This window comes from Lissotriton helveticus, chromosome 10, assembly GCF_964261635.1.
Source record: "Lissotriton helveticus chromosome 10, aLisHel1.1, whole genome shotgun sequence".
In the NCBI taxonomy this organism is placed as follows: Eukaryota; Metazoa; Chordata; class Amphibia; order Caudata; family Salamandridae; genus Lissotriton; species Lissotriton helveticus.
In genome coordinates this window covers 204618144-204638252 of record NC_136071.1, presented here as the reverse complement: position 1 = coordinate 204638252, position 20109 = coordinate 204618144, and the positions used below count along the sequence as shown (strand labels likewise).

Sequence of the window (20109 nt, the reverse complement as noted above, 5' to 3'; positions counted from 1 at the left end):
CCCTATTTCATAATTCAGTCATAGCGCAGCTGTCACATTAAGAAAGCCTATTCCTCCAGCCCCCTAGAAAGCACACCGAGTTCTTAAACAAATCCAAGCCTCCAGCAACCTGGGAAATCCCCGCTGCTTTGTTTTGATTTCGTCCGAAGAACTCCTGAAAAGCACTGTAAGAACGACCAGTTCTTAGTGACATCTTTATTGACGTCGTATGTCCAGCCTTACGTCAAAACCGGCACCTTTCAGGTATAAATATACCAACGTTGCCTTAAGCAAACACACGGTGGTGATGAATCTGGAGCAGCTACTACTTGCTCGAGAGCCCAGCTGATGCGATAGCCCACGGACGCTGCCCCTCCCTTTTGACGCGCTGAGAAAGACGCTATCTTTTCTCCTGCTGAGAAATCCAGCCTCCGGCGTTTCCAGCCTACCCTTGCGGGTGACTGGGATACCGAGTCCTGAGAGAGAGATACCAGCCCTCCTGCCTTCTAATACCCAGGTACTGAACTGACTAAACCCTTACAGAGAATTCTTGAGTCAGATTCTTGGCAATACAAACTTAACTTAAACTGCTACTTACTTACTCCTTCCCACGTATTAGGCTTAGGTCAGGTACACCGGGGTAGGCGTAGTTAGAAGCACCAGTTGAGTACGATTAGTCAATGTATATATGTATGTATCTATTTTATCCATTTTAAAGTATCATATGGCTAAGAAACCATATGAATGCTTTTACAGTATTATTTCATAATCCTGCTTTTACTGTATGCACTTTACTTATATAAGTATAGCAATTGTAGCAATTCATTTCTCTTGTGTGAGGAAAGAGACTGCTCAATAAATAACACCTTTTATTGAAAACGCCCGTCTCTCTTTTTCTCTACAATCTGGTGAAACTAAGTACGCACCTTTGACTGAGTGAAATAGCTGTCTTTTGTTTTCACACGACTCTAGAGATATACTCTTATTCAGGGAGAGCAAAGTTGTCATGTTTTATGGTTGTCAGAAACTAAATCCCTTCTTGTCTATCCAGGGAGGTTAAACTCCTCCTCGCTTATTCGAGAAAGTTTCTAGTGAACTCTGAGCTAGCTGGCACAAAACTTAAGTCTAATATAGTCAGTAGAGACCGAGTTAACCTCAGTCCTACGTCTACACTACTGAAGATATTATTCCAATGCGCAGAGCCTATTGGGACTATAGGAACTACACTACACTGTATGTTTCCAAGGTGGGACCATCCGTTCTAGGGTGGATGGACCAGGGAAGCCTGGGAATCATGCTTGACCCGAACAGCAGTGAACCAGTGCTGAGCGTATCAGACACCAGCGACTATGCTAGCAAAATACTAACAAAATACCCTAGAGTATTCAGTGGAAATGTGGGTGTGTTGAAGGGGTACCAACACAAGATAAAATTGAAACCAATCTCCACACCTACGGTGCACAAAGCAAGGAACATACCTTTTGCTATAAGGGAGGAAGTCAGAAACCAACTAGAAAAGCTACTGATCGATGGAATAATAGAAAGAGTGGAGGCATCAGAGTGGGTTGCACCGCTTGTCGTCTCAAAACGTCCCAATGGCAAGCTGAGACTCTGCATAGACCTTCGTGACTTGAACCAAAAGATAATAGTGGAACAGTACCCTCTCCCAAAAATTAATGAGATGTTGTCAATGACCAAGGGTGTCAAATGGTTTACCACCATCGACCTAAAATCAGCATACCATCAGGTACAGCTTCATTGCGATAGCAAATCACTGACAACCTTTGTGACGCCGTTTGGGTGCTTTAGATTCACTAGAGTGCCGTTCGGTTTGGCTTCTGCGGCCGCAATGTTCCAACGATTAATGAACAACATATTTGAGGGCATCACCGGTATATTATTGTTCCAGGATGACATCCTAGTGATGGGTAAGATGAGGGAGGAACATGACAGCTGAGTGGAGCAGGTTCTGGAAATATTGAACGGAAAAGGATTAACTGCAGAGCACTCAAAATGCAAGTTTGCAAGCAACTCAGTGAATTATCTAGGCCATCACATAACTGGAGAAGTCATCAGCCCAAAGAACGAACTGATCCAAGCCATAAAGGACTCGCCTGTACCCACCAACAGAGATGAGCTGAGATCATTCCTCGGTTCATCAGAAATTTTTCAACCAAAACATATACATTGAGACAGCAATTGAAACTCAAGAACAAATTTGAATGGAATGAAGAATGTGAACAAACCTTTCAGGACCTGAAAAACGAAATGTGCAAAATACTGCCTCTATAGGGATTTGACCCCAATCTCCAAAACTTTGTAACAACTGATGCCAGCAACAGGGGCATTGGAGCTGTACTCACACAGAGAGATACCAAAGGAGTGGAGTACACGATTGCATTTGCATCAAGATCATTAACGACAGCAGAGGAAAAATTCTCTGTGATAGAACGGGAAGCTCTGGCCTGCGTCTGGGCACTCGAGCACTTCCGACAGTACATATGGGGAAGAAAAGTAAAACTTTGCACGGACCATAAACCCTTAACAAAGGTGCTCACCACTAACGGATTATACACGGCATCACCACGGTTGGCGAGGATTTCGATGCGTCTGTTTGACAACATCTATGACATACAATATGTACCAGGCGTAAAGAATGTGGTGGCTGACTTTTTAAGCAGAATGCCATTAGAATCGGAAAACAACACTGAGACCAAAGAAGTGGATGAACCATGTGTAGCAAACATATGGGAGTGTACTAGCGGAATAACGAAGGAGAGGTGGCTGATGGAACAGAGTAAAGACAAGGAGGTGGAAACAGTAATGAAAATGATCAAAGAGGGCTGGATAAGCAAAAACAAGTTAAAGGAACAATTGAGGCATTTCTGGGAAGTGAAAGACGAGTTATCAATGGAGGAAGGACTACTAGTGAGGAGCGGAAGGTTTGCACCACCTACCGCCCTCAGGAAGACAATACTGGAGATATGCCATGAGGGACATTTATTAGACAATAGGGAGATAGGTCCTGGGACGTAGGGTCAGCTGGACCATATATAATATTATGAAAAAACAAATGCTGACCATACAATGAACTTATAATTCCTCCTTACTTGGAGTGACAAATTTACTTTGATTCAAAATTTGTCTGGTATTTTATTTGTACCTTTGATTTTTTATATTTTCAGGAATTTAGAAAATTGATTTGTCCGAAAAAGACATACCACATATATTTCACAAAAATCAACATATACTTAATCACAATACTATCACGTATGAACAACAATACATAAATGACAACATATCATATATACATGAGCACTGCAACTTGTGCTACAACAACAATATTCATTATTTGCACTCTCTTTTTTGTAAGTGAAGTGTATTCACAAAAAAGAAAAATCAATTGGAGAAAAAACATCAATATTATGAACAATATTGGTGAAACTGAAAGAATTAATCAACATTTCAGTCATTCAGGGAGTCAGTTATTTCTAGCTGTTCCAATACTTGTCTCCAGTTGGCCGACGCGTTTCGAACTCGCTATTTTATTTCGCGTGTTCTCATCAGGGCGTTTTGACTTTTTCCTGCATGGTGTGTGCAAAAATATGAATAAAAATCATCAGATCCTATTTTATGCTCTCAAGCCTCTGGCTATCACTTTGGATTAAGCTGCAAAATGCATACCTTCAAAAGATTCTCACAGTTGGATAGGGTTCAATTATTCTATGCAGAGGTCCCTGTCGCAATTTGTCTGAAATTTGAAGAAATAAACCCAAATTATAAAATCAGTTAAAGGCGTGAGCCCGTCGCCTGATGCCAAAGAGAAACATGCACTCCGTTCTCATACCTTTATCGGTGTTTGTCAAATCCAATCTTTAAACGCGGAGTTTGATAAATCAGTCGTCCCGCTTTTTGTCAGGGGCGCCCCTGTGGGTCCTGTGAGCCTGCCTAAACAGAATGATTGTTTTTTGTGACAAGTCCTGAGCAGACACTTTCTAGTAGTACATTTCCCCAATACTAGTGTAAACAAACAAGTACCTGCTCACGCCGCACGGCGTTGTTCCTTCTAGCTACTGCAGGCGGAATTTGTTCGACGTTTAATGCGGGCGCTCCGTAACCTGGAGGGCAGACAAGCCTTCAGTTACAAATAGCTTGCCAATTTTTGAGCATACACGCTAGTTAGTTAGCAAGGGAGGATCACCTACCTAGTCTCTGCTACTCAGGGATTCACTTCTGACTTGCACTCGATCTGCATCAATGCACCATTTTGGAAGGGGACGGACTATTTAGAAGCATCACATGGTGCAGGGATTGTGGGACATGTAGTCCATATCAATTTGTCAAAAAGAGGGGGGAATTTTAGAACATATTATAGTCTTGAAATCTCTGACATGGAGTTCAACCCAGTTTGTAGACTATTGAATTGTAAGATCAAATATGCTTCTTTTTTCAGCAAGGCATCATCCACATCCTGGACTCTTTTATTATGCCCTATTGTGTACAAGACAGTCCATTTGAAATCCGTTTCCAAGTGGCCCTGGTCTATAAAATGTTGGACCATGGGAGCAGATAACACCTTGTTTTTAATGCGCGATCTGTGTTGTGTGATGCGGATATTTATTTGCTGATTTGTTTTTCCAATATAAAGTTTGCCGCACCCGCAGATGATAGCATAAACCACATTCTTGGTTTTGCAGTTGCTAAAACCTTCATTTGTCCATTTCGTATTTCTGTGAGAAAATTCGCTACCCTCAATTGTTGTGTCACAGGATACACAATTTCCACATCTATGGTGGCCTTTGATTTTTTCCAAGCTCCATGCTGAAAGTAGATCATGCTTGGGTTTTTCTATCCTTACATCTGCCCTGACAATCTGCTGGCCTATACTGCGGTTTTTTTTTTTAAAGCAAAGAGTGGTCTTGGAAATGGACAATCCAGCTCTTCCAATAAATGCCAGTTTTTCAATATAGTTTGGCGAACCTGATGGGAGTGAGGGCCAAACGTTGTGACGCAGACCATTTTGTCTAGTTCTTTTTTCTCTTTACGTACAAGAAGGCACTCACGTGGTGTGTAACGTGCTCGCTTGCGTGCATGTTTCAATAACTTTTTAGGATATCCCCTTGTGATCATTTCATCACAAAATGTTTGAGAATGTAGGTCATATTCCCCAATCTCTGAGCAATTTCGTCTAATTCTCAGAAGCGGCCCATAGGGGAGATTGCTCCTTAGATTTCTAGGGTGTGCGCTTTGATGGTGAAGGATGGTGTTCCGATCTGTCCTCTTCTTAAAAAGAGATGATTTTAAGCACCCATCAACACAACTGATTTCAACATCTAAGAAGGTCATTTTTGAATTGCTCTGCTCCATGCAGAATTTAATATCCTGATGCTTGTTATTGAGCCAGTTGTGAAATTCTATCAATTCGGTGCGGCTCCCCTGCCACAGGAGCCACACGTCATCGATATATCTCAGCCATTGTTTTATATGTTTTTTGTAGGGGTTGTTGTTCTCCACGAACTTGTTCTCGTATTCAGCCATAAACAATATAGCCATCTCCGGCGCATAAGGACAGCCCATGGCTGTCCCCTTGATTTGTGCAAAAAACTCATCATTGAAGCGAAAATAATTTTTCTTCAGTGTGAGTTCTGCAATTTCCAGAATGAATGACGTAGGGACCCTAAGTGGTCTTATTCTCATGTCCAAGTACAGCTCCATTACCTCAAGTGCTTCACTTTGAGGAATTTGCGTGTACAATGATGTCACGTCCATGGTGACCATGATCTCATTGAGAGGATTAAACTCCATACCTTCAATTTTGACTAAAATGTCAGTGGTGTCCTGAAGATACGACCTTACTTTGTTCACAAAAGGCTTAAGGAAGTAGTCCACGTATTTAGACAAAGGTTCCAAACACGGGTCACACCCTGAGACGATAGGACGTCCAGGGGGCTCGGCCAGATTTTTATGTATCTTTGGGAGGAAATATAACAAAGGGATACGGGGGAATTTCTTCAGAAGGAAATCCCTTTCTTTCTGTCCCACATAGCCACCATCATATCCCTTTTCGATCAAAACCGCTATTTTGGATTGTATTTCTTTGGTTGGATCCACTGGTAGTTTCCTATACCAGGTTTGGTTGTTAACCTGTAGTTCTCCTTCCGTCAGATATTTATCCCTGGGCCACAACACAGTCGCTCCGCCCTTATCGGCTGGTTTAACTATAATTGTGCGGTCCTCACCGAGGTCCTCACCGAGGTCCTTCAGCGCTGCCTGTTGCCCTCTACTTAAATTAGGCTTGACATACTTGTTGTTTTTCTCAAGTTTGTTTATTGAGGATAGGACAACTTGCTCAAAAGCACAGATCTGTTTTGGGATGTTCTGATGAGGGATGAATGTGGATTTATTCCTCAAACCTGTTGTTTCATTATCACTAATAGATGGCTGATTGTTAAAAAAAAAGCCTTCAATCGTATTTTGCGGCAAAAAGAGATCATTTCCATTTTTATTTTTGTAAAATCCGTTCGTTTATTTGGAACTAATTTCAGTCCCAAGTTTAACACAGATTCTTCATCTGTTGTTAAAATTCTGGTCGACAGATTGACTATGGTTGATGGAGCCACTACGACTTGTAGCTGTTTTTCCGTGTGCGCATCTCCCATGGTATCTTTTGTCTCGGTTTGCTTTGCTGGCCTTTCTCTAAAAAAGAGACCTGCTTTTTGTTATTACTACCTCTTGCTTCAGGACCGGACGAGTCCGATAAGGATGATGTCTCTGAAAAAGTTTTGAACCTATTGCGGGAGCGCCCTTGAAAATTATATAGGGCCCCCCTAGAGTCTGCCTGGGAGTAGTAATCTTCTTTTAAGAAAGGGTATGCTTTCTCAAGAGTAAAGGATTTGGAATCCCGTTCGTATTGGATAGTTTTATTGTTTATCGTGGTGTCTTTGAAAGATAGAATTTCCTTTTCAATTTTGTCAAGGAGTGCTTTGGCATCAGGAACAAGCTGACTTTCCTGAATACTTTTAGTTACTTCCTCAATCTCTTCTAGTTCTTTTATGCACAAACGTTGCGCTGTCTCAATAGTGTGGACCATGAGGTCCCTGCTGCATTTGGTATTTATGCAACTGAACCCACTTTTGTATTCCGCATCCTCCGTGAAAATTACTGGCACATTTTTCACCTGTAACCCCCAAGGGATGGTGCCTCCCTTCAGGTGTCTCAGAAGAAAGTGGCCATGCAACTCAGTTCTAATGTGTTTCTTGCTTAATCTGATTAGTTTATCAGATTCATTTTGTTGTTAGGCGGAGGTGCTCAAAGTGATATTAGAAAATGGAGCTGAGGCTATTAAGGACTGGATGTGATTCTCAGAGAACGACAAGGTATCTTTGTCGGACATACCTAGGAGGAACAGAAAGCCCCTCCACTTGGATAGTCGCCGTGAGTTAAGAGCACGTTCTATTAGTAATGCCCTTTTTAACTCTCGCGGGTCAAAAACCCGCCCTAATCTTTTAGACAATAGGGAGATAGGTCCTGGGACGTAGGGTCAGCTGGACCATATATAATATTATGAAAAAACAAATGCTGACCATACAATGAATTTATAATTCCTCCTTACTTGGAGTGACAAATTTACTTTGATTCAAAATTTGTCTGGTATTTTATTTGTACCTTTGATTTTTTATATTGACAGGAATTTAGAAAATTGATTTGTCCGAAAAAGACATACCACATATATTTCACAAAAATCAACATATACTTAATCACAATACTATCACGTATGAACAACAATACATAAGTTGCAGTGCTCATGTATATATGATATGTTGTCATGGTGAAGAATGTGCCAGTAATTTTCACGGAGGATGCGGAATACAAAAGAGGGTTCAGTTGCATAAATACCAAATGCAGCAGGGACCTCATGGTCCACACTATTGAGACAGCGCAACGTTTGTGCATAAAAGAACTAGAAGAGATTGAGGAAGTAACTAAAAGTATTCAGGAAGGTCAGCTTGTTCCTGATGCCAAAACACTCCTTGACAAAATTGAATAGGAAATTCTATCTTTCAAAGACACCACGATAAACAATAAAACTATCCAATACGAACGGGATTCCAAATCCTTTACTCTTGAGAAAGCATACCCTTTCTTAAAAGAAGATTACTACTCCCAGGCAGACTCTAGGGGGGCCCTATATAATTTTCAAGGGCGCTCCCGCAATAGGTTCAAAACTTTTTCAGAGACATCATCCTCATCGGACTCGTCCGGTCCTGAAGCAAGAGGTAGTAATAACAAAAAGCAGGTCTCTTTTTTAGAGAAAGGCCAGCAAAGCAAACCGAGACAAAAGATACCATGGGTGATGCGCACACGGAAAAACAGCTACAAGTCGTAGTGGCTCCATCAACCATAGTCAATCTGTCGACCAGAATTTTAACAACAGATGAAGAATCTGTGTTAAACTTGGGACTGAAATTCGTTCCAAATAAACGAACGGATTTTACAAAAATAAAAATGGAAATGATCTCTTTTTGCCGCAAAATACGATTGAAGGCTTTTTTTTAACAATCAGCCATCTATTAGTGATAATGAAACAACAGGTTTGAGGAATAAATCCACATTCATCCCTCATCAGAACATCCCAAAACAGATCTATGCTTTTGAGCAAGTTGTCCTATCCTCAATAAACAAACTTGAGAAAAACAACAAGTATGTCAAGCCTAATTTAAGTAGAGGGCAACAGGCAGCGCTGAAGGACCTCGGTGAGGACCGCACAATTATAGTTAAACCAGCCGATAAGGGCGGAGTGACTGTGTTGTGGCCCAGGGATAAATATCTGACGGAAGGAGAACTACAGGTTAACAACCAAACCTGGTATAGGAAACTACCAGTGGATCCAACCAAAGAAATACAATCCAAAATAGCGGTTTTGATCGAAAAGGGATATGATGGTGGCTATGTGGGACAGAAAGAAAGGGATTTCCTTCTGAAGAAATTCCCCCGTATCCCTTTGTTATATTTCCTCCCAAAGATACATAAAAATCTGGCCGAGCCCCCTGGACGTCCTATCGTCTCAGGGTGTGACTCGTGTTTGGAACCTTTGTCTAAATACGTGGACTACTTCCTTAAGCCTTTTGTGAACAAAGTAAGGTCGTATCTTCAGGACACCACTGACTTTTTAGTCAAAATTGAAGGTATGGAGTTTAATCCTCTCAATGAGATCATGGTCACCATGGACGTGACATCATTGTACACGCAAATTCCTCAAAGTGAAGCACTTGAGGTAATGGAGCTGTACTTGGACATGAGAATAAGACCACATAGGGTCCCTACGTCATTCATTCTGGAAATTGCAGAACTCACACTGAAGAAAAATTATTTTCGCTTCAATGATGAGTTTTTTGCACAAATCAAGGGGACAGCCATGGGCTGTCCTTATGCGCCAGAGATGGCTATATTGTTTATTGCTGAATACGAGAACAAGTTCGTGGAGAACAACAACCCCTACAAAAAACATATAAAACAATGGCTGAGATATATCGATGACGTGTAGCTCCTGTGGCAGGGGAGCCGCACCGAATTGATAGAATTTCACAACTGGCTCAATAACAAGCATCAGGATATTAAATTCTCCATGGAGCAGAGCAATTCAAAAATGACCTTCTTAGACGTTGAAATCAGTTGTGTTGATGGGTGCTTAAAATCATCTCTTTTTAAGAAGAGGACAGATCGGAACACCATCCTTCACCATCAAAGCGCACACCCTAGAAATCTAAGGAGCAATCTCCCTTATGGGCAGCTTCTGAGAATTAGACGAAATTGCTCAGAGATTGGGGAATATGACCTACATTCTCAAAACATTTGTGATGAAATGATCACAAGGGGATATCCTAAAAAGTTATTGAAACATGCACGCAAGCGAGCACGTTACACACCACGTGAGTGCCTTCTTGTACGTAAAGAGAAAAAAGAACTAGACAAAATGGTCTGCGTCACAACGTTTGGCCCTCACTCCCATCAGGTTCGCCAAACTATATTGAAAAACTGGCATTTATTGGAAGAGCTGGAGTGTCCATTTCCAAGACCACTCTTTGCTTTAAAAAAAACCGCAGTATAGGCCAGCAGATTGTCAGGGCGGATGTAAGGATAGAAAAACCCAAGCATGATCTACTTTCAGCATGGGGCTTGAAAAAAATCAAAGGCCACCATAGATGTGGAAATTGTGTATCCTGTGACACAACAATTGAGGGTAGCGAATTTTCTCACAGAAATACGAAATGGACAAATGAAGGTTTTAGCAACTGCAAAACCAAGAATGTGGTTTATGCTATCATCTGCGGGTGCGGCAAACTTTATATTGGAAAAACGAATCAGCAAATAAATATCCGCATCACACAACACAGATCGCGCATTAAAAACAAGGTGTTGTCTGCTCCCATGGTCCAACATTTTATAGACCAGGGCCACTTGGAAACGGATTTCAAATGGACTGTCTTGTACACAATAGGGCATAATAAAAGAGTCCAGGATGTGGATGATGCCTTGCTGAAAAAAGAAGCATATTTGATCTTACGATTCAATAGTCTACAAACTGGGTTGAACTCCATGTCAGAGATTTCAAGACTATAATATGTTCTAAAATTCCCCCCTCTTTTTGACAAATTGATATGGACTACATGTCCCACAATCCCTGCACCATGTGATGCTTCTAAATAGTCCGTCCCCTTCCAAAATGGTGCATTGATGCAGATCGAGTGCAAGTCAGAAGTGAATCCCTGAGTAGCAGAGAGCAGCAGAGACTAGGTAGGTGATCCTCCCTTGCTAACTGACTAGCATGTATGCTCAAAAATTGGCAAGCTATTTGTAACTGAAGGCTTGTCTGCCCTCCAGGTTACGGAGCGCCCGCATTAAACGTCGAACAAATTCCGCCTGCAGTAGCTAGAAGGAACAACGCCGTGCGGCGTGAGCAGGTACTTGTTCGTTTACACTAGTATTGGGGAAATGTACTACTAGAAAGTGTCTGCTCAGGACTTGTCACAAAAAACCATCATTCTGTTTAGGCAGGCTGACAGGACCCACAGGGGCGCCCCTGACAAAAAGCGGGACGACTGATTTAGCAAACTCCGCGTTTAAAGATTGGATTTGACAAACACCGATAAAGGTATGAGAACGGAGTGCATGTTTCTCTTTGGCATCAGGCGACGGGCTCACGCCTTTAACTGATTTTATAATTTGGGTTTATTTCTTCAAATTTCAGACAAATTGGGACAGGGACCTCCGCATAGAATAATTGAACCCTATCCAACTGTGAGAACCTTTTGAAGGTATGCATTTTGCAGCTTAATCCAAAGTGATAGCCAGAGGCTTGAGAGCATAAAATAGGATCTGATGATTTTTATTCATATTTTTGCACACACCATGCAGGAAAAAGTCAAAACGCCCTGATGAGAACACGCGAAATAAAATAGCGAGTTCGAAACGCGTCGGCCAACTGGAGACAAGTATTGGAACAGCTAGAAATAACTGACTCCCTGAATGACTGAAATGTTGATTAATTCTTTCAGTTTCACCAATATTGTTCATAATATTGATGTTTTTTCTCCAATTGATTTTTCTTTTTTGTGAATACACTTCACTTACAAAAAAGAGAGTGCAAATAATGAATATTGTTGTTGTAGCACAAGTTGCAGTGCTCATGTATATATGATATGTTGTCATTTATGTATTGTTGTTCATACGTGATAGTATTGTGATTAAGTATATGTTGATTTTTGTGAAATATATGTGGTATGTCTTTTTCGGACAAATCAATTTTCTAAATTCCTGAAAATATAAAAAATCAAAGGTACAAATAAAATACCAGACACATTTTGAATCAAAGTAAATTTGTCACTCCAAGTAAGGAGGAATTATAAGTTCATTGTATGGTCAGCATTTGTTTTTTCATAATGAGGGACATTTAGGCATAGCAAAAACCAAAAGCAGAGTAAAGAACATGTATTGGTGGCCAGGGGTTAGTCTGGACGTGGAGAGGAAAGTAAGAAATTGCAGGTTATGCATGGATGCTGACAAGACCCAAGTAACATTCAAGCCACTACTACATCCCATACGAAGTCCTTCCATGCCATGGGAGAGAATAGGCATTGACATAATGGGACCTGTGCACAGTGACGATGAACAACAATATGTAAACGTCATCATTGATCATTACACCAAGTGGCCAGGAATAAGAATTACAAAGAAAGCAGACACACGGCTTGTAGTCTAATTCCTGGAAGATACCTTCACACGCGAGGGACTGCCTAAACAGGTGGTGAGCGACAATGGAGTGCAGTTCACGTCTGATTTATTCAAGGATTACATGTTGAAGCAACATTGAGCATAAAACAACGTCACTCTACCATCCTGCAGGAAATGGAGCAGTAGAAAGATTTAATAGAGTCCTCAAAGGTATCATCCAAATATCCAATTCTAACCAGCTGGACTGGAAGAAGGAAATACTGAAGACGGTATGGGCCTACAGAATAACACCATGTGAAACTACAGGTCACAGGCTGTTTGAACTCATGCGGTGGCGGACTCCACTCACAAAGGACAATGTGGGCTGGGTTAAGGCTGCTCTCAGGGTACACTGGTCATCAAAGATAGTGAAGGAGAGGCTAACTCAAGCACAATCCAGGAGCAAGAGCACCTATGATAAAAAGCACGGATGCAAGGATGTAGCTATCAAGGCAGGAGATGTTGTCAAGGTGAAGAAGAGCGGACACATTGGCAAGGGTCAAGAAAGGTATACCAAACCCTTGACTGTACAGGAGGTGTACTGTAATTCCGCACGCTTAAGCGATGGTAAAGTCTGGCACTTCTCAGCTCTTTCTGCCTTAAACATCCCCCGGATGAGACGGAAGATAACACACCTATCGTATCTACTGGAGCACAACCTGGAGTACGAGGAGATAGTGTTGTCAAGCAATACTTTTCAGACACGGAATCGGACTGTGAATGGCCAGCACCTTCAGAAGAGAGGAGTGGAAGCTGTATGCTTGAAGACACCAGGCCAGATGACTTTGCATCTGAACAGGTCAGACCGGAAGGCACCAGACGGATGTTACCTACCATTCCGCCGTGTGAGCCTGCACAACCTATCGACAGAAGCAGGGCAGGAAGACTGTTGGGACCACCTGCCAAACTAAAGGACTATGTTTGTGAATAGTGGAGCTTTATGCTCCTTCTTGTTTTTGTTGGTTCTTGTTCCCTAAGGGGGAGAATATGTTAGGTTTATGATACTTGTGTCCCTCCTGGGACACCGTATCAAGTGTGCGGGTTAGTGTCCCTGTGTGGACAACATACGGCAGTGAGGTCATCAGCTGGAACTGTCACTTCTGACAGTTATCCGCTGATCACCGAGCTGGCGGCAGTTCGCTCCAACCACTGTAGGAGCACTCGTGTTGGTCTAAAGAAATAAATAGAACTTGACTACATTTCTGTGTCGGAGTTCTTAACAGCACTCATTAGGAGAAGGGGTGGCCAGTGTAATAAGCAGCCTGACACGGCCCTCAGAGGCCCTGGGGCAACAGGGGTCATGGGCGAGCCTGAGGGCGGGGCTGCTGACGTGCGGGGCCTCTGCGCTGCACTCGAGGCCGGGGTTATTTCACGGCCCTAAAACAATGTGGAATATGCCCCGCACCATTAACCGGAGTGCCGATTAAAAAGCAGGCTGCGGCGGTGAGTGGCTAATTTTTTAAGCGTTGTTTATTTTCCTTGCCTCGGCCGGCTGGGCCTAATGATCAACGCTGCATACAATAATTGGGAGATGCGGCGGTGAGGTGTACCTAGCGGCGGACCTTATCCCCCACTAATCTTGATCGTCGATTGCCTGAATGGCTATAGGTTAAGCCGTAGCTTATAATTTATTACTGCTGTGAGTAACTGCGACCGCTCCCATTCACCATCTGGGTGGTTTGGGCACCCCGACGAATTCAGGCAGCTGGGGAGGAACCATTGGTGCAGGCCTATTCAGAAGTTTGATCAGAAACACCATAGTGGGCATTTTTTGCACTGTAAGACAGCAGAGGTTTTTAGGGCTAAACTATGGGCCTGCAATTGATCGATTATTACCTCAAATTGACCGGTTGATCACACTCTCCCTGTCAATTGCTGGAAGAGTTGCCATAATTAAAATGGTGGCACCGCCTCTCTTTTATATCTTTCCCTCAACATTCCCATTCACCTCTAAATTTTGGGATACGCTGAGGGGCATGCTTACTAGACTAGTTTGGGCTGATGGGCAGCCACGCATCAGTTGGCAAACATTGACAATGCCCTATCAGCATGGGGGATTTGGCGACCCGGACTTTTATTTGTATTATTTAGTAGCGCAGGCACAATGTGCGTACTATTGGAACCATCCGGAAGCAAGATTATAATATTTAAAAACAGGAATGGTCACAAGCTAGCCCGCATTCTCTCTCTCTGCTATTATACCTCATGGGCTATCTAGATCACCTACAGAAATACAGACACTTCAGATGACATACTAGGCTTCTACTAAACTACGTCGCTATCTGAATGCTGACCTACTCTACTCCCCACATATACTGCTTTTGGATAACCCATGGCTATCCCCGACTATGGAAACATTAACCAAGAGAACCCCAACCTGATGTGGGCTGCACACTTTAGGTAACCTATTCAGTAATGTCCAGTTGCGATTCGTTGAGGATCTTGCAGGTTTCTCCACACAGATGCGCTCTTCTATGACGGCCGCAATTCAAGCTTCTGCAGCGGAACCAGCGGATTTTCCCCCACTTTCACTTGTCATTACATCTGCCAGTAGAGCCGCTTGGTCTTCACCTCTATCATTTAGCCCTGACACTCCGGCCGTCAGTGGGGATGGGGGCACACGCATCATGGGAAGGGGATCTTGGACACCCTCTGCCAGATAAGACATGGGCCTAATTGCTGTGAACAAATTCTGCTAATCTCTTGCAACTATCGACACAAACTCTTACATCTTAAATATATACACAGAGCATACATTGCGCCTAAATTACTGGCAAAGATGGAACCTACTAAACCTCATGGTTGCCCTGGATGTGCGATGGAACATGCAGATTTCTCTCATTTAGCGTGGAACTGCGCACAAATATTAGCATATTGGGGAGAAGCTTTTCACCATCTTGCTTTGATGACTGACTCTGAGTTAATCCCTTCCCCATTAATGGCTGTGTTAGGCTATGTTAAACCATCGGATGCTGGTGTTCGTCGATTCTCTGCCATCGCCTTGCTCCTTGCCAAGGGATACGTTTCTAAGCCCTGCAGTCCCAACAGTTAAGGCCTGGATAACAGATCTAATATATGGTGATACCACTAGCAACACTTACGCTGCACTGCAACCACCCACCTCCAGCCTAAAAATATCTGTCAACCACTTCGCTCTTACTTACTACTTCAACCCGAGGAGACAGAGTGAATGTATGTTGGTTCGATTTGCTATGCTGACCCGTATTTACATGTTAATGGAATTTATGTGATGTTTTCTTTTGTCTTCTCAAGCTGTGAAGTGCAAGGTTTATACTGTACCATGTGACGATCTTGCTTGGACACGTACTCTTGCCTTGAGCCATGACACCTGACATACTCTCCCCTCTCGATTGTAACCGAATAGTCCCTAGACTGACCATGATCTGATTTGTACTTAGAGTGATGCTACTACTGAAGCTCTAATATCTCATTCTAGATATCCTTGTGTGGTTCTTCTTTATTTTCCCCCACTCTCTTTTGTTAATCCTTACCTGTTATTTCATGGAAAATCCAATAAATATATATTGTTTTTAAAACAGGAAAATTAATGCTTCTGGACATTACCCTACCATGTCATTTCCTTCCCGAAGGTGATCTCACGCAGCATTCCTTCTTGAGCACCTCTAAACCGTGTTGCGCAAACAGACTTGCAGTATAATCATCCATCCTTTGAAGTCTCTGCAAAACAGGTCGAGCTTGAACAGTAATGCTCGCCTGAAAAGCCCCCACTTTTGCTAGATGAACAGACTTTCTTTAGAAAGACACCACCCGGTTTAATTGACCTGCTTCACAAAATGCTCTCTTTGCCATAATTAAAATGGTGGCACCGCCTCTCTTTTATATCTTTCCCTCAACATTCCCATTCACCTCTAAATTTTGGGATACGCTGAGGGGCATGCTTACTAGACTAGTTTGGGCTGATGGGCAGCCACGCATCAGTTGGCAGACATTGACAATGCCCTATCAGTATGGGGGATTTGGCGTCCCGGACTTTTATTTGTATTATTTAGTAGCGCAGGCACAATGTGCGTACTATTGGAACCATCCGGAAGCAAGATTATAATATCTAAAAACAGGAATGGTTACAAGCTAGCCGGCATTCTCTCTCTCTGCTATTATACCTCATGGGCTAACTAGATCACCTACAGAAATACAGACACTTCAGATGACATACTAGGCTTCTACTAAACTACGTCGCTATCTGAATGCTGACCTACTCTACTCCCCACATATACTGCTTTTGGATAACCCATGGCTTTCCCCGACTATGGAAACATTAACCAAGAGAACCCCAACCTGATGTGGGCTGCACACTTTAGGTAACCTATTCAGTAATGCCCAGTTGCGATTAGTTGAGGATCTTGCAGGTTTCTCCTACACAGACGCGCTCTTCTATGACTGCCGCAATTCAAGCTTCTGCAGCGGAACCAGCGGATTTTCCCCCACTTTCACTTGTCATTACATCTGCCAGTAGAGCCGCTTGGTCTTCAACTCTATCATTTAGCCCTGACACTCCGGCCGTCAGTGGGGATGGGGGCACACGCATCATGGGAAGGGGATCTTGGACACCCTCTGCCAGATAAGACATGGGCCTAATTACTGTGAACAAATTCTGCTAATCTCTTGCAACTATCGACACAAACTCTTACATCTTAAATATTTACACAGAGCATACATTGCGCCTAAATTACTGGCAAAGCTGGAACCTACTAAACCTCATGGTTACCCTGGATGTGCGATTGAACATGCAGATTTCTCTCATTTAGCGTGGAACTGCGCACAAATATTAGCATATTGGGGAGAAGCTTTTCACCATCTTGCTTTGATGACTGACTCTGAGTTAATCCCTTCCCCATTAATGGCTTTGTTAGGCTATGTTAAACCATCGGATGCTGGTGTTCGTCGATTCTCTGCCATCGCCTTGCTCCTTGCCAAGGGATACGTTTCTAAGCCCTGCAGTCCCAACAGTTAAGGCCTGGATAACAGATCTAATATATGGTGATACCACTAGCAACACTTACGCTGCACTGCAACCACCCACCTCCAGCCTAAAAATATCTGTCAACCACTTCGCTCTTACTTACTACTTCATCCCGAGGAGACAGAGTGAATGTATGTTGGTTCGATTTGCTATGCTGACCCGTATTTACATGTTAATGGAATTTATGTGATGTTTTCTTTTGTCTTCTCAAGCTGTGAAGTGCAAGGTTTATACTGTACCATGTGACGATCTTGCTTGGGCACGTACTCCTGCCTTGAGCCATGACACCTGACATACTCTCCCCTCTCGATTGTAACCGAATAGTCCCTAGACTGACCATGATCTGATTTGTACTTAGAGTGATGCTACTACTGAAGCTCTAATATCTCATTCTAGATATCCTTGTGTGGTTCTTCTTTATTTTCCCCCACTCTCTTTTGTTAATCCTTACCTGTTATTTCATGGAAAATTCAATAAATATATATTGTTTTTAAAACAGCAAAATTAATGCTTCTGGACATTACCCTACCATGTCATTTCCTTCCTGAAGGTGATCTCACTCAGCATTCCTTCCTGAGCACCTCTAAACCGTGTTGCGCAAACAGACTTGCAGTATAATCATCCATCCTTTGAAGTCTCTGCAAAGCAGGTCGAGCTTGAACAGTAATGCTCGCCTGAAAAGCCCCCACTTTTGCTTGATGAACAGACTTTCTTTAGAAAGACACCACCCGGTTTAATTGACCTGCTTCACAAAATGCTCTCTTTGCTAACTTCCTACCTGGTAGATAAACTCTCCCTTTAATCATCAAGAGCCCCCCCAGCCCCCCCCACCAAATACACACCAACTCAGAATCCCCACTAACAATTCACGAGAGAAAGTGATGAAATATTGTCCATTGCTATTCCAAGATTATGGACTGGCCTTCCACTTGTACCATGGAGTGTGCCCAACTATCCATAGTTATCCAATTCTCCAAAACAAAACTGTTTGCAGACTTTTGTAACTAATGTGGCATGGCACACCTTCTTAACAATAATGGCTGTACATTAACACCTACTCATCAAGACTTACTCTTAGTGACATCACATTACTGAATCTGTACAATTGTCTGAACTTAAAATTCTTCATCACTGGTGTTGAATTAGTCTTTCAAAATATACACACAAAAAGGAATGGATACATTGATAAGGGTTCATTATCAGGTCTTGACTCAGATTTTACAACTCAAAGCGTCTGGGTACAGGTGTAAGAGACGGAGCAAACACAAGGAGATGATGGACGGAGCACTGCAACTTTTCAGACATTCACCTCACCCCCAGTCACAGATCTGGTTGAATGCATCATTGTTCTTTAGCTCATTTTGCCACCTCAGTTCAGACTTAGCTATATGCACATCAGTCCTGACCCTGTGCCTCATGGGAATAGTCCAGCTCGAACTGCCAAGCCAGGTCTACCGTGAACCAGAAACAAGCATCCTGGGACCGGTTTCAGGCTAACAGCCCTCATCAGCCAGGCTAGCTTGAATCCAGTGGCAAAGTGAGTAAGGGACCCACGTCTGGGCATACCCTGCCAACTTAGGTCAAACAAAGTAAACACAAGGAGATGATGGACAGAGAGCTGAAGCCTTTCAGACACTCACCCCCAGTCAAAGATCTGGGTTGAATCCATCATCGTTCTTTAGCTCACTTTGCCACTTCAGTTCACACTCGGCCATATGCAAATCAGTCTTGACCCTGTGCCCCATGGGAATAGTCCAGCCCGAACTGCCAAGCCAGGTCTTCCCTGAACCGGAAACAAGCATCCTGGTGTAAGAGACCCCACTGAAGTAATTCACTTATGAACTATTACCTGGTATTACTTGTGCAGGGGATGTTACATGCTGATCTTGTGCCTCCAATGCCATGAGCTCAAGTGATGTTTCTTCTTTTATATCAAATCTTATATCAAATCTAACATCCCTATCTCCACTTGGAGAACGAGGTTGCAGTGGCTCAAATGGTATTACTCTCACGAAACCTAAACGAAAAGAACTCAAATGAATGCTAGGCTTTGGTAGATATTTGTATGTTCTTACTCTTGTTTGACTAGGACACATCTTTAATTTCCCCAAATGTTTTTTTGTTGATTCTCTAGATGTTTGTAGAGTTCACATGAAATGAAACACAACATTAACTGTCCTCGATGATATGTTTCAACTATCAATGAATACCTCCTTTGGATTGTCAATCATCTGTGAACAACTGAATACCTCTTCCTGACACATGACGGAGCCTGCTCCATGCCAATTCTGTCTACAACAGTGTTTCGCACACCTTTTAGAACCACAACCCAGTGTTTAGTATGGCAAACTTTTGTGACCCACCTAGCTTTAATAGATAAGAGGCAGGAGGTTTTTTTAATGTAACTAAAGCATTGCGTAGTAGGGGCACTGACACTTACAGACAGTACATGTTCCATTGAAATGCCCACTAAGTTTACACAAGCATACAATATGACTGATAAAACTGTATTGCACACAAATAATAATGCTTAGAAATCGGGTTTCAGTTCAATATTTATCATTTGTGGATCACCCATTAAAATGTCTTTGTTGCCATCACCCCTCAGAATTACAAAACAAAATGCTTAACTTCTGTTTTCCTAACTGCCGAATGTGTATAGTTCACATTTTACAGGTATGCACATTTTGTTGTGTGTGACAGCCTTTCTTTTCGCTCTCCCTGTACCTCAGCAAGATTGTCACATAATTCACTTTACTTGTCCTTCTTTGACAGCAAAGTGAGTGGAGTTGTAAACACCAATCCCCATATTAATAAAACATAAACAGCAATTTGTCAGAAGACATAGCCTGACATGT

At 42.6% G+C, this 20109-nt stretch overlaps 1 protein-coding gene across 3 annotated transcripts in view; it reads right to left on the bottom strand.

Moving 5' to 3' along the window:
* RSPH10B (radial spoke head 10 homolog B) overlaps positions 1–20109 on the bottom strand; it is a 517038-nt gene that overhangs the window by 104542 nt on the left and 392387 nt on the right. For 2 of the 3 annotated variants that reach the window (XM_078665151.1, XM_078665152.1), the window contains one exon: positions 19101–19268. The exons of the other annotated variant lie outside the window; for it this stretch is intronic. In XM_078665151.1, coding sequence (XP_078521277.1) covers positions 19101–19268 — 168 coding nt within the window. The remainder of the gene's footprint in view (positions 1–19100; positions 19269–20109) is intronic. 3 annotated transcript variants of the gene reach the window in all.